The 15,384-nt window shown below is 36.2% G+C and overlaps 1 protein-coding gene across 1 annotated transcript; it reads right to left on the reverse strand.

Annotated features, from left to right (window-relative positions):
* Nucleotides 1-12,126: 12,126 nt before the first annotated feature.
* LOC142550158 (uncharacterized) lies at nucleotides 12,127-12,648 on the reverse strand. The gene has a single exon (XM_075659397.1). It carries the CDS (start codon nucleotides 12,646-12,648, stop codon nucleotides 12,127-12,129), a length of 522 nt encoding a protein of 173 aa, XP_075515512.1.
* Between the last annotated feature and the right edge of the window lie 2,736 nt (nucleotides 12,649-15,384).

Consider the following 15,384-nt stretch of genomic DNA (forward strand, 5'->3'; position numbering starts at 1 on the left):
TCCCAATTAGTAGAATGTCATCAACTTAAAGCACAAAGAATATCACAGCACTCCCACTAACCTTCTTATACACACACGGTTCCTCAGGATTCTTAGCAAAACCAAACTCTTTGGTTGTACTATCGAATCTGAGGTTCCAACTCCTAGATGCCTGCTTTAGACCATAAATAGATCTTTGAAGTTTGCATATCATATGCTCGCTTCCGATAGATGTAAACCCTTCAGGTTGAGACATGTAAATCTCTTCCTTAATATCCCCATTAGGAAAGGCTGTCTTGACATCCATCTGCCATATCTCATTGTCATACCATGCAGCTATGGCTAGCAATATCCTTATGGACTTGAACATTGCAACTGGAGAAAAGGTTTCCCCAAAGTCAACTCCTTGTCTTTGAGTATATCCTTTTGCCACCAATCGCGCCTTGAAGGTCAATACCTTCCCATCCGCCCCAAGTTTTCTCTTGTAAATCCATTTACACCCTATAGGAACAATTCCCTCAGGTGGATCCACGAGATTCCACACTTGGTTCGAATGCATGGAATTCATCTCGGATTCCATCGCTTCAAGCCACTTGGATGAATCGGCATCAGATAACGCTTCCTTAAAGGTCCTTGGATCACATCCATGGTTAGGCTCATCATGGCCCTCTTCAAGAAGCAGACCATACCTCATAGGTGGTCTCGAGACTCTCTCGGATCTTCTAGGAGCTTGTATCTCCTCTCTTGGCTCTTCGGGTGTGGGTTCTATAATGGTGTGTGTCTCTCGAACCTCTTCGAGTTCTATCATCTAGCCTTTTCTATCCAATAGAAATTCCATTTTCCAAAAAGGTTGCATTCCTAGAAACAAACACTTTTGTTTCTTAGGGATGATAGAAGTAGTATCCAACCAAATTCTTTGGATATCCCACAAAGTAACATAAAATGGATCGACTATCCAATTTATCTCCCACTACCTGCTTCACATAAGCAGGGCACCCACATATTCTAAGATAAGAATATTTGGGAGGCTTACCCATCCATATCTCATATGGTGTCTTGTCAACTGCCTTTGAATGGACATTGATCAACAACAGTGCCGCAGTTTCAAGCGCATATCCCCAAAAGGATTGCGGCAACTCCGTGAACCCCATAATAGATCGAACCATGTCAATCAAAGTCCGGTTATGACGCTCCGAAACACCATTCAACTGCGGTGTAGCGGGCGGAGTCCACTGTGAGAGAATCCCATTCTCCTTAAGATACTCTTGGAACTCGGCACTCAAGTACTCACCATCTCGATCCGATCGAAGTGTCTTGATGCTTCGTCCCAATTGCTTCTCTACTTCACTTCTGAATTCTTTGAACATTTCAAAGGCTTCAGACTTGTATTTCATCAAATACACATACCCATACCTCGAAAATTCATCGGTAAAGGTGATGAAGTAGGCATGTCCATGCTTAGTGGTAATGCTAAGCGGTCCGCACACATCGGTATGGATCAAATCCAATAACCCTTTGGCTTGCTCCACATGGCCCTTAAAGGGAATCTTGGTCATCTTTCCTTTTAGACAGGATTCACAAGTCGTGAGAGCATTAATATCAGACATATCAAACATGCCCACTCCCACTAGCTTGTTCATCCTTCTTAGGGAAATATGTCCTAATCGAGCATGCCATAATTGTGCCGAATTTAGAGTATCTTGTTTTCGCTTGTTTGTTGTTGTTATTGCTTGGACATTGTTTAGTGGAATATCTTTCAATTTTAAGTTATAGAGATCGTTTTCAAGTTCTCCAGTACCAATTAAACATTCATTCTTGTAAATGTTGCAAACAAATTTGCTAAATAAACAAGAATATCCGTTTTTATCAAGCATAGAAATGGAAACAATGTTTTTCACCAAGTCAGGTACAAACAAAACATCTCTTAAAATCAACTTAAAATCATTGTTCAACAATAAGTAAACATTTACCACGGCCTTTGCAGCAACTCTTGCTCCATTGCCCAACCTCAAGAAGGTCTCACCTTCCCTGAGCCTTCTACTTCTTCCCATCACCTGTAACTCATTACAGAGATGTGAGCTACAGCCGGTATCCAATACCCAAGAAGTAGAGTTAATTGCAATGTTTACTTCAATGTAGAACATACCATTTCCAGAACCTTTCTAGGCAAGATATTCTCTGCAGTTACGCCTCCAATGTCCAGGCTTCTTGCAGTGATGACAAATATCAACAGTCTTGTCAGCCTTTACTGGTGTGGCTGCCACAACGGGATTCGGAGCTTGCCTCTTCAAGGACACGTTCTTCTTGGGACGTTTGAAAAGAACGCTTCTTTCCCTTCCCAAGTGGACCAGTCTTCGTACCAGATGAAGAGTCCACATAAAGAACCGACTTCTCATCTTTCATAGAAGTCTGCATATAACACTTGGCTTTCAAGTAATGGTCACACCATTCCTTGTAAGTCTGCAATTCCTCAGAAGTGCAGTAAGTCGGAGCCTCAACAGGGGACGACTTAGTAAGTGTATACGCTATCCATTCCGAATTCAAGACGATTTTCAGATTTCTTAGCCAATTGAGGTAATTAGGTCCGGTTAATACGTGTTTGTCGAGTATTACATATAGTGAATTGAGAATCGAAGACATTGTCAACAAGTATTGAAAAGTAAACAGATAAATGTTAATGACTATTTTAAAGTATTTAGTAAGATATGAAGTATGGACTTTTACTTCATAAATTTTCGCTCCCACTGTTTTGACATTTTCACTACAGTCTAGTGAAAACGGGAAACTCCTTTCCTCAGTAGGTACGTAAGGTCCAACTAGCGAATTATGATCACGAATAATATCAGCCAATCACAATTCCTAAAAGGTAGTTTCCAATTGCATCTCCATGCAACCCTCTACGTAAACTTTTGTCTCACGTTTGATTAGGACCCAAGAATATGACGTCGTTCATCTTCACGTGTCAATCCTTACCCATCGATGTTGAACCTTAATGGACGGTCGCCATGAGTTTCCCCAATAATATGAGCCGAAATCATGAGAGTTCCACGTAGTTCACATCACCATGTCAATGGATGTCACAGCTTTCCGGCAACCCAGGGCCCCCCAATAATATGAGCCGAGCCCTGAGTACGGGTAGCGTTCATCATGCACCCATTGTCGATGGAAGACATGGAAATTATAAACAAATTTACAATTCCCCTTTTCGGGCTTGATATTAATTTTGAATCTTATTCAAAATGAGGGTTTTTTAATTTTGAAAGGTCTCATCATTAATTTTATTTAAAAACTCGCCATGTTTGATTGTATGTTTGCCGGATACATGCAACTTTGTTATTATCATAATAATAACGCACATACTCATTTTTTATAACATATCATGCATATATTATAAACAGTAAACAAACAAGGATGATAAATCGCCCCAATACTAATGGCCCGTGTGAGCTAAGCACGGGCCTAGGTCCAATCCTAGGGAAATGCAAGGGTTGCAAATGCAACTATTACATTAGCTTCCAATATTTACATGTCTTCGATCTTCATAATCATCATGGCCACCATCTTCCAATCTTGATCATCCACTATACTAATATTTACAAATAAATATCCATGGCAAATTTCGGCCATGTGTGAATGAGGAGAGAAGGGAGAGCAACTTTCTTGGTTGTGTAAAAAAGTGAAGTCTAACTTTTGTATGCCATGCCTTGGTTAAACAAAAAGTTGTCTCCCAACTCTTCACCTCCCATGCATGCATTTTGAGTGGGATTGTAACAATTATATGGCCCATGGACTTTAATTTAATTGTCTCAAACATATTTGAGCCCAGTTAAACTTTACTTGATTTTACTCAAGTCCACTAGTTAAATAATTATTTCCAATTGGGCTCTACAAGGCCCAATGTTATTTAATTAATTCAACACTTGAACTAATTTAATTATTTGGACTCTACTAGGCCCACTAATGTTAAATTAATTCAACACTTGAATTAATTTAATTTAGTCCATAACAATGTTTATGAAAATCACAATTTTCAAATACATTATTCACTTGGCCTACTTTTAATTTAGGAACACATTCATAAATTAAAAAATACATTTCTCTCATAGAAGTCATACTTCTATTTTCTTTACACTTATAAACTCATTTATAAGCCGTTCAACACATTGAACTATTTTACTCCTCAACGGGATCTAGAAAGCTAGTACTTGTGTGGCCCTCAATGGTTCATTGATACAACTAGCCGTGGGTTCACATCTCCATGTGATTCGTACTAAACATGTCCTTATATGAGCATACCCCAATTGCTCCATTCTTACTTATCAACTCCTTGATAACAAGAATGTCAGAACTCAAGTCTGATAGTACCCAACCAATCATGTTAAACGCCTAGCAGCATTGCTTACATGATTCCCTAGGTATAAAATGATAGTGTCTGCAAGAACCATTCAATTATGGTTAGCGTACAGTACGGTCCCTTCAACTCATATATCCCGACCGATTCGGCAACCATTGGTTTATCTAGAGTTGTCAATGAATCGATACTATGTGTCATGTCGTAGTTGCATCGATGGTGTAATCTATGAAACCCATTTCATAATTACCACCATACTCTGATCAGAGATTTCATACTACATACACATAGGATATCCATACCCGAAGGTAAGCGGTGAATCCCCGACTACAATGCATCGACTCCTATATGTTTCGACAGAACACCCAACCCTGCCACCTAATGACCCCATGAGAGTCGGTAAACAAGTCAAAGTGTAATTCTAGCACATAGAGTCTCAATGTTGTCCCGGGTCATAAGGGCTAATGGTGTACAACCATAAACTAGGACGTTTCCACTCGATAAGTGAGAACCACTTAGAAAGTCCTTTATGGATGGTTGTTCAGTGCACTCTCCCAGGAGCACCTATCTGCATGCTCGGACATCACAATGTCCCCTACCAATGAAACATGGTACTCACATCGCAGATACTAGTCTCGAACTCGAGCGGCCTATATCCTTCTTAGCGGCGGCTGAATCGACTAGGAACCGTTTAGAATATACAGTATTACAAATATGAGTTTCATGATACTCATCATATGAGCATCTCATATTCTTTCTACTATTTGTATATTCAAGGGCTTTATCTATGCAACTAGCATGGGTATACAGATAAAGAAGTGTCAAAATGATAAATTCAAATCTTATTAAAATAAAGATTGTTTATACATAAAGTTTCATTGTGAACACTCAGCCAACACTTGGCTCGACGGGCACCTGCTCTAACAATAATCAATATAAAGCATGAAGCAGATATCAGATATATGTCAAAATCTGAAACATAATTAATGTCAAATGATCGAGCAAAACTTGCACAGTGAATAATCCCAAAATTTATTTTATAAATGAAAGCTCGATTTAAATATCGCAAGTGCACGATAGTCAAGTTATAATAAACGTAAGTGAATACGAGTATCGTTCCACAAGGACTGCGTTACACTATTTTTATTTTCAAGTAAAATTTCTTTAGCAACGATAAAATGAGTTGATGATTAAACTAATATAAATTAAACAACTAGAATAATTTAAATGCAAAGAAAACGTACTCAAGACCGCAATGATTAATTTGGATTAAATCAAATGATAAATGAATTTGTTGGGAATTAGCAGTTCACCTACCACTCGTGTTTAAATAATCACACTCGACTTTTACTCGTGCGTTCGACGGAATTCCCTAGACTAATTAATATACTATGTCGAGCTATATTAATACTAATCAAAAACATGCAGTACTCAAGTGTCCTCAAATATTTAACAGTTCAAGATTGCATTACATTCTATGGAATCCACTAGCTTTCATTCGGGTGAACTATCACTATCGACACGTTCCCAATTCCGTATATCTACTAAAATTGTAAATCCGTGGTTTATACTATTTGATCGTATTGTTAACTATTCTATCGAACTCATCAACAACATGAAATAATCAAAGGAAGTTAGCTAGGCTTCGATTGAAACAAGAAATAACAATAGCATAAACAAATCACTAATAAAAACGTCGAGAAATAATGTTAAACACCGAGTACGGGGTAGGATCCCCTCAAATCCCAACAAATCTAGAGTTTAGCTACTGAAATTCATGATAAAAACCAACAATCAATGTAAGAAATAAAATACTGAATAATGAAAATACTAAAGATGACGATGGATGACGGCCACGACGCGTGGAAATCTCGAGGTCTTCGAAATCTCATTTGCTCCTAGCCTCTTCTCCCAGAAAATTGATGAAAAGTCTGAAAAAGTGTGTCCAAAACGGCTGATCTCGTGTGTTAGGTCTTGGTGTAGGATAGAGTCCCTAGAAATTTGGAAACAAATCTTTCTCAATCTCGCTTCTCGCTAGGGCGGTATATTTTGACCGCCCTAGCGAGAGGTCCTCGAATAAGCTTCCTCGAGCATGTCCCTGGTTTCGCTGGGGCGGTCACTTTTGACCGCCCGAGCGAGACACTTGCGCAAAACAATCCTCGGCCAGACCACAATGCTCGCTGGGGCGGTCACTTTTGACCGCCCTAGCGAGACCTCTTCGATATTATGCCAAAGTTTCTCCCACTTTTTGGTTCAATTCCTACAAAATAACCACAGAATACACGAGATTAGTCAAATGCTCAATAATGCTAAAAAAATGCAAAATTCAACTAAAACAAACTAATATGATGCATGAACGCGACTCAAAACCAACACTAAAAACACGTAAAAACGAGTCCTATCATCAAACTATCAATCATACTCGTGACTCCATGACTCAGACTAGACTTAATCCTAGTCTAGGGATCCCGGTTTCCAGACGTTGGCATTCTTAAATCGAATTCAGTAATAGAAGAAACTCCAATTCTATTCAATCGATATAACCAAACATTCGGTGTCTTGACCTATCCGTCACAGAGTGTGGCACTATCGCCAATTCACTATCTTGTGACAAAGTGCAATGTGCCAGTGACGATTCCATCACTATCGGCACTTATGTCACAAGATCACTCGTCTAATACTCATCGAATACATGATTCTATAAATCAATAGAACAAGCATATCAATTCAAATCAATGTAAATAATAAAAATAAGTATGTGATTTAGGGAAACTCAAGTATATCCTACTTGAGTCGATCTCCCGATACCACATTGAATTATACCTTTCTTTTATTGAAATTCTGATGTCGTTTCTGTCTGGAATTCAAAGTCTGTCAATCCCTCAATCTGACAATGGCAATATCAATAGTACCATATCAATATACTACTCCAATCAATAACAACTCGGATCAATCTAGATTTAATTCAAAATCACGGTATAACGGAACAATCTGAATATTCCCGTCAATACAATCTCAACAGATATTAATTACAAAATCATAACACATGTCCAATACTAGCTGTAATTAATTAACAATTCAAATCTGTCTAATATCAATTGATACATTCTGAAAAATCATAACAATTCCATAATCAATCTGTTTCTCAATCTGATTTTGATTCTACGATGTTTAACATGTCCAGAACACCATATATGAATCATATCAAATTCCTACAACATCATATTTTCAAATGATAACAGAACACAATCAAACTTACGTCTAGTTGTAGCTGTCGATGAGAGGAGTACAGTACTGTGTCCGGATCGAAAATCGGATAACCGAATCTTGCCAAATCACAATTCTATTCTACGGAGAAGCTTGAGGAATTTTTCTAAGGAAACTCTCGGTTCTTTTGCTGAAAGTCTCGATGGAATTGAAGATTTTAACTTTATATATGTGGTTCCATGATGGAAAGACAAGTGTCCCACTCAACTTTCATTAATTGCACTTTAGTCCCTGAATTCTTCACTATTTGCATTTTGGTCCCCCAATAATTACGAAATTGCCATCAAATTTTAATCAACTATTTTTCCACTTAATTACAAAATTACCATCAAATTTAAATTTAGTATTTTTCCACTTAATTACAAAAATGCCATCAATAATGATTTCTTTTCGGGGTCTCATAAAATTGATAACATCTCGGGCCTTACATTTAGCATACCTCAAAAACTTGAAATATTTTCTTTGCACGTCGAACATACTTACTTGCCGTTGAGGGATTCGTTAGATTTCGCTTGGGGCCACTGCTGCACATACTAACATGAATTTCAATACTTAACTCGCATAGCTTAGATGTAGGTACGCCACTCACCACCGAAGTAAATAACTGGCTTATGACATTCTTGGTCGCTCGGGACATGACCTCGTTTAATTGTACGAACCATTACATCAAACCCCGGAACAAACTCTAAGATGGCGTGTGAACATTTTCCAACCATAAAAGACATGAACTCACTATTTAAATTTGAAAAGAAGGGGAAACCCAATATTCGGACAGAAGGAGTGGCGCTTGGGCTGTTAGAAATTACCGCTCGGGCGCCAAGCTAAAAAAAATAAATGCTCGACAGTAAGGGTGGCGCTCGGGCGATAAAATGTTACCGTTCAGGCGCCAAGTTTTTTGAAGCTCTACTTTCGGAAAGAATGAGTGGCGCTCGGGCGGTAAGAAATTACCGCTCGGGCACCGAGTGTACTGAACTCGCGATTTGCCTCTTAATAACCTTAACAAAAAAAAAATAAAAAAAATGATTCGTGAAATAATCCATCGAGACTAATCTTAGGACACTATGACACTGACTCGACTCCATAAACATCCCAAACGTTCCCAAAGAATGACGCACCACACGCAACGCAATAAAACCCATAAACTCAATTTTTAACACCAAAATAGTTTTCATGACTACTTGATCTCCCAAGTACCCAACGACGCGAAGCAAAACATCAATGATTTGCCCAATATCATTAACCACATACCTAAACGTAGCAGCGATCACCCGTCAATCCCCAACAAAGCCTGCAACCATAAAACTTCAAAAACACATCATTAGCATATATTTTCAGAAAATGCAGTTTGAGCAGTCCCAAGAAAAATGTCATAACGCACTCAATTTTTATCCAAATACTTCAAATTTAATATCAAATCGAAGTTATCAAAAAGTTCAACGATTTTTATATTGAAAGTATTCTCAAAATCGCGATCGAAAAATCGCAGTTTTTAAAAGAATAGGAAAAACGAGATTTTCTGATCCATAAACGTTCAAAATGCGATCTAAAAAATTTCCGCTCAAACTTTACACATCACACATGTATTTTTACGCATAAAAACAACACAACACATACTATGACATGATCGACGCAGGAAAAATAGAATATACGTGCCTTATGATGTTAAAGTTTACCGAACCGACGATACCGAAGCGGAGATGGCGCGAGGATTGATTCGGGACGATGGTGGTTCGATTTTCTTTGAAGAAAAATACACAAAAATTTGCTGGAAATTGGAGAGGGAGGGGGCGGCTGCTATGAACTCAAGGAACCCTAGGTTTTCTTTTCAAGAGATGAAAAAAATGGGATACCAAGATATGTGTGTTTGTGATATACGTGTATGTGTGTGTGTAAAGTGTGTGTGCGGGTGTTAGGATAGTAATTAGGGAGTAAAATTTGGCTTAATTCTTCCATTAAGGTGCTAATTAAAAGTTAACTCAATTAACAAATTAAATAAAATACTATCCCTACATATCCTCAAATAAAAGTCCCCTAATTGAAATAAAGGGCACAAGCACTTAGTCTTTAAAGGTTGTAAAATCTTAAAATCACCTAATTAATAAATTAGGCTTTTAAATGCTAGAAATTAAATAAAACATTTAAAATGCTCCATTCTTAACTTAAAATAGGATACCACATTAAAATTTTGCCAAAAATTGTCGTCGATATTTTTCTCGATCCCGCATCGAATAATCGCTTGAAACATTAAACTCAAGAAAACATTTTTAACGTGCATTACATAAGGATAATTAATTTAAAATAGTACATTTGAATAAATCATGCATCGCTATAAATCATTTTAAACTTAAATAAATAATTTAATAATTAAATAAATGCATGTGTTATATGTATATTGAATTTGGGCTCCACAACCACAAATAAAATATTATTTTTTTACACATAAGTCTTCGTTGGTGTTTCAAGAAATTATGTCAACATACACATCACTTTTGAAAATCTTACAATCCGAATTTTCTTTTCTACATAAAACAAAACATATAAATAATTGATTTGTTTGAATTGTGGTATTTTTTTCACCATTTGACCAAGTAATATCAGTGATATCGTCAAAATGATAGAGCATGGTAAAACTGTCACTCATTTGATAACTTTATTTGTTGCTTAATTTGATCTCAATTTCGAGAAATTTTTTATCTCATGCTTGTCACCAATATTGTAGATATTATCATCAGCTTTCTACAGGTCTAAGAATCATCTTAATCTCATTTACAACGCAAAGGCTATTCTTGTTTTATCGAACCTGTAAAAATGCTAAAAACTTATAATTACACAACAAATTATTTTTTATATACTTTATTATAAAACATAAAATATTTAAACATTTAATAAAACAAAAACTATAAATTTATATTATAAAACATTTAATTAATGTACAATTTTTATGTTTATCAGCCTTGTTCATAAGGAAGCATATATCTAGAAGGTGGCCTAATAACCCTATCAGACCATCTAGGAGCTTGTATTTCAACTACTAGTTGTTGGGGATTAGGTTCAACTTCTACAATTGAGGGACTATCTTGAATTTCTTCAAGTTCTATCATCTTTCCTTTTCTATTTAATAGAAATTCCTTTTCCAAAAGGTGACATTTCTTGAAACAAACACTTTTGCTTCATTGGATGATAGAAATAACATCCAACAGAATTCTTTTTGGATATCCTACAAAATAGCACAAAGTGGATCTACTATCCAATTTGTCTCTCACTGTCTGTTTCACGTAAGCAGGACATCCCCATATTCTCAAGTAAGAATATTTGAGAGGTTTTCTCATCCATATCTCATATTGTGTTTGATCAACTACTTTAGTATAGACATTATTCAACAACATTGCCGCAGTTTCAAGCGCAAAGCCCCAAACGATGTAGGCAATTCAGTGAATCCCATCATGGATCGAACCATGTCCATCAAGGTTCGATTACGACGTTCAGAAACACCAATAAATTGTGGTGTTGCTGGTGGTGTCCACTGTGAGAGAATCACATTCTCTTTTAGATAACCCAAAAATTCAGTACTCAAGTATACACCACCTTGATAAGATCGAAGTGTCTGAATACTTCTTTCTAGCTGATTTTCTACTTCAGACCTGAATTCTTTGAACTTTTCAAATTCTTTAGATTTGTGTTTCATCAAATAAACATACACATACCTCGAATGGTCATCAGTAAAGGTAATGAAGTAGTATTGGCCAAATTTTGTGCTAACACTTAGGAGACCACAAAATTCTGTGTGGATCAAATCCAATAAACCATGTGCACGTTCCACATTTCCATTGAATGTAGTCTTGGTCATTTTTTTCTTTTAGACAAGACTCACAAGTAGGTAGAGAATTTTTGTCTGACAAGTCAAACATATCTTCTCTCACTAGTTTGTGCATCCCGCTTTGAGAAATATGACCTAGACTAGCATGTCATATTTTTGCAGGATTTGGATCTTCTATTTTTTTTTTTTTGTTTGTTGTTGTTTTCGTATGCGGTTGGATATTATTTAACATAATATATTTTAATTTTAAGTTATAGAGATCGTTTGTTATTTCTCCAGTTCCAATCAAACATTCATTTTTGTATAATTTGCAAAAACATTTAGCAAAAACACAAAAATAACCATCCCTATCAAGCATAGAAATAGAAATAATATTTTTAACCAATTCAGTAACAAATAAAACGTCAATAAAAAACAACTTAAAATCATCGTCCAAAATTAAAGTAACGTCTCCAACGGCAGTGACAACAACTCTTGCTCCATTTCCTAGTCTTAGAAAGGTCTCACCATCTCTAAGCCTCTTGCTTCTTCCCATCACCTGTAAATCATTGCATAGATGAGAACCACATCCGGTATCCAATATCCAAGAAGAGGAATTAATAGAAACATTAACTTCAATATAAAACATACCATGGCCAGAACGCTTCTGGGCAAGATACTCCTTGCAATTACGCCATCAATGTCCAGGCTTGTTGCAATGGAAACAGACTTGTTATGACTTGTCAGGCTTTGTGAGCCCCGGAGTTGGTTTCTTGTATGGCTTCTTGTTGGGCTTGTTCTTCTTCAGAGGGGCAGAACGCTTCTTGCCTTTCTTTGGGGCTCCCTTTTTCGTACCGGACAAAGAACCCACTAGAAGAACATGCTTCTCCTTTCTTATTGTGGCCTCATAAGTAGTAAACATATTGACCAACTCTTCAAGGGTGGCCTCAAGCTTGTTCATAATAAAATTAACCACAAATCCCTTGAATGAGGCAGGAAATGACAACAGGATAATATCAGTCGCGAGCTCACTAGGAATAACGACGTCGAGCCCCACCAATTTCTCAATGAGCCCAATCATCCTAACATCATGCTCATGGACAGAAGCCCCGTCTCGCAGACTTGTAGTCATGAGTTCTTTCACAGTAGCATGTCTCTCTGATCGAGTCTGTACTCCATACAACTCTTTCAAATGAAGGTGAATGTCAGCAGCATTCACAGCCTCCACGAACCGCCTCTGCAGTTCATTCGACATAAAAGCCAACATATAGCTTTTATCTTAGAGATCATGGTCCCACCATTTCTCAAGCTTAGCTAGTTCATTCTCACTGATGTCCGAAGATTCCTCCTTTAGTGGACTCTTATCAAGCCGATACAAAATCTTTTCCGAACTCAAAACAATTTTTAAATTTTGAAACCAGTCACTGTAGTTAGGGCCAGTCAACTTCTTTTGATCGATAATGATTAAAACTAGATTGCATGACGTCATTGCAAATATACTGAAAAGAAAAACAGAGAATTGTTACTTATTATTTTAAAATAATTTGAAGATATAAAATATAGATTTTTATTTTATATATTTCTCTCCCATTGTTTTGATATTTCCACCACCCTCCGATGAAAAAGGAAAATCGTATTTTCTTAGTGGACACTTAGATTCTAATTAGCCAATATTAATCCCGAATAATATCAGCCAATTATAATTTCTAAAAGGTATAATCCAATTGCATCCATATGCGACCTCTGCGTGTTTCGCTCACGTTTAATAAGGGCCCAATAATATGATGCCGTTTATTTTCACGTGTCAAACCGACCCCTCAATATTGAATTATAGTGGACGGTCGCCATGAGTTCTATCAATAATATGAGCCGAAGTCATTGGAGTTCCACTCAATTCACATCATATGTCCAGTGGAAGTCACAGCTTTCCGACGTCCCGACCTCCCCAATAATATGAGCCACAAGCTGTCCGCGGGTTGCGATCAACATGCAACCACAATTGATGGAAGGTAAGGAAAAATTAAACTCTTTTAATTTTTACTTTTTCGATTTGATATAATTTTTAATCTTATTTAAATTGAGGGATTTTAATTTTAAAATTTTCTCATCATTTTAATTTTAAAAAGCGTGCCACGAGTTTGTATGTTTGTCGGATTCATTCAACTATATTATTTAATAATATACATACATGCATACTACTATATATATCGCATATATATCATAATATGACATTCAAAAATAATTAAATAAACATGGTCGATTGCCAACACTATTAGATCCATGTGAGCCAGACATGGATCCGGGTCCAAAACCTAGGTGAAGGCAGATATGCAAATGCAACTATTACAAGAGCTTCTAATATTTTACATTTCTTCATCTTGTGCATCGGGCCCACCATCTTCAGTCTTGATCTCCCACTTTTTCTAATAATTACATTTAAATAGCCATGGCATATAAGGGATACATCTCAGGGTGGGAACATGCCATAAACCAGACCCACTTTAATAATATCAAATATTAACAAAATGAATAAAACAATAAAATATCCTAACATACACCTAACACATTGGTCAAGGCTCTCGATCATCCTTCATGCATTTGGCAGTGGCAGGACTCCTGTGCGCATGGCGCCGCATGCTGCGCAATGCGCCGCGCAGGGCGGTGCCGCACGCTGCGCGGCCGGAACAGTTCCGGACAGATCCGAAAATTTTTTTCTGATAAAAATAAAAAAATTTATGGTGCTACAATTTTTTGAAAAATTTTCTTGCGTGGTTAGAAACAAATTATTTAATATAAAAAATCATAAGATTTAGAAAACCTGGCTCTGATACCATTGTTGGATCTCGATTTTCTCCTGCCCAAACGCAGCAAAAGTTTTAAAAATTTTAGATCTTGACATTCAAAGTTTATTTAGCACTCTTATGGTTTTAAAAATAAATATTCATAGGATGTTAAAGACTTATACCTTTAATGAATAATTTCACTTGGCTCTAACTACTCCGGTGTTAGCGGATGTTGCTCTTGTTGTATATCCCTACAAACTTTCTTCGAATCTCTTTTTCGATCTCCGAATCAGGTCTACGACCGGATTACTTGTTATTCTTCTAACTTGCACTAGAAAATTAGAAGATATTTTGCGTAGAGATAGAACACAAAATTATTTCAAAACATTTTGAGAGAAATAACAATAATCCTTGGGAAGAGCCGAAAATTCTGAAATTTTCTTCTTTCCTCAATTCCCGAAATTTAATGCATTTTTCAATGTATATTGTTTCCACCGAATAATCTTGCATTATAATAATAAAATCATTATTATATTTTCTAATCTTTTTTTTACTTAATTAATCTAATTAATTAAGTTAATAAAAGATTCTAAAATACATGTCAACTATATCCAATCTCGATTTACTTTAATGCATATATTTATGAGAATATCATGCATTAATTTTCTTTGTGTGCAAATATTTTAAAATTATGGTATCATGAATATTTTCATATTACATAAATCAATATCATATTTTATAAAAACTTAATGAGCTATATTTTAACTCAATTAAAATATAATTTAATTATTAAAGCTCATTTGAACTTTAATAAATTAGCATGATTGGCTTGTACTCTTACAAACCCATGATCCATGCTCCCATTACATTAATATTATCATAATCCCGATCGACGATCCAACATCGTCGTGACAATTTCAACTTATTGGTTATTATGATGCACATTTAATTTTGAGATCATCAATGTCTAAATAAGGTAGGTGTACTCCTTTTGACTTTTTTAGCAGTCATGCTCTCAAAATTTCTAAAGATTTTATAAACATTATTTATAAGATTATCGATTGATCATATCAAACTTATTTTTTATAAATTCAACTCATTGAATTTATTATCTCAATGGGAACAAGTAAATCAGTACTTTGTGTGACTCTCAATGGTTCAGGAATACAGCTAGCTGTGGGTTCACAACTCTTTGTGATTCAGGACAT

Source organism: Primulina tabacum, chromosome 6 (genome assembly GCF_025594145.1).
Source record: "Primulina tabacum isolate GXHZ01 chromosome 6, ASM2559414v2, whole genome shotgun sequence".
NCBI classification, from domain to species: Eukaryota; Viridiplantae; Streptophyta; class Magnoliopsida; order Lamiales; family Gesneriaceae; genus Primulina; species Primulina tabacum.

Coding starts and splice junctions, on each gene's coding strand:
- LOC142550158 (XM_075659397.1), bottom strand. CDS start 12,648: ATGTCGAATGAACTGCAGAGGCGGTTCGTGGAGGCTGTGAATGCTGCT.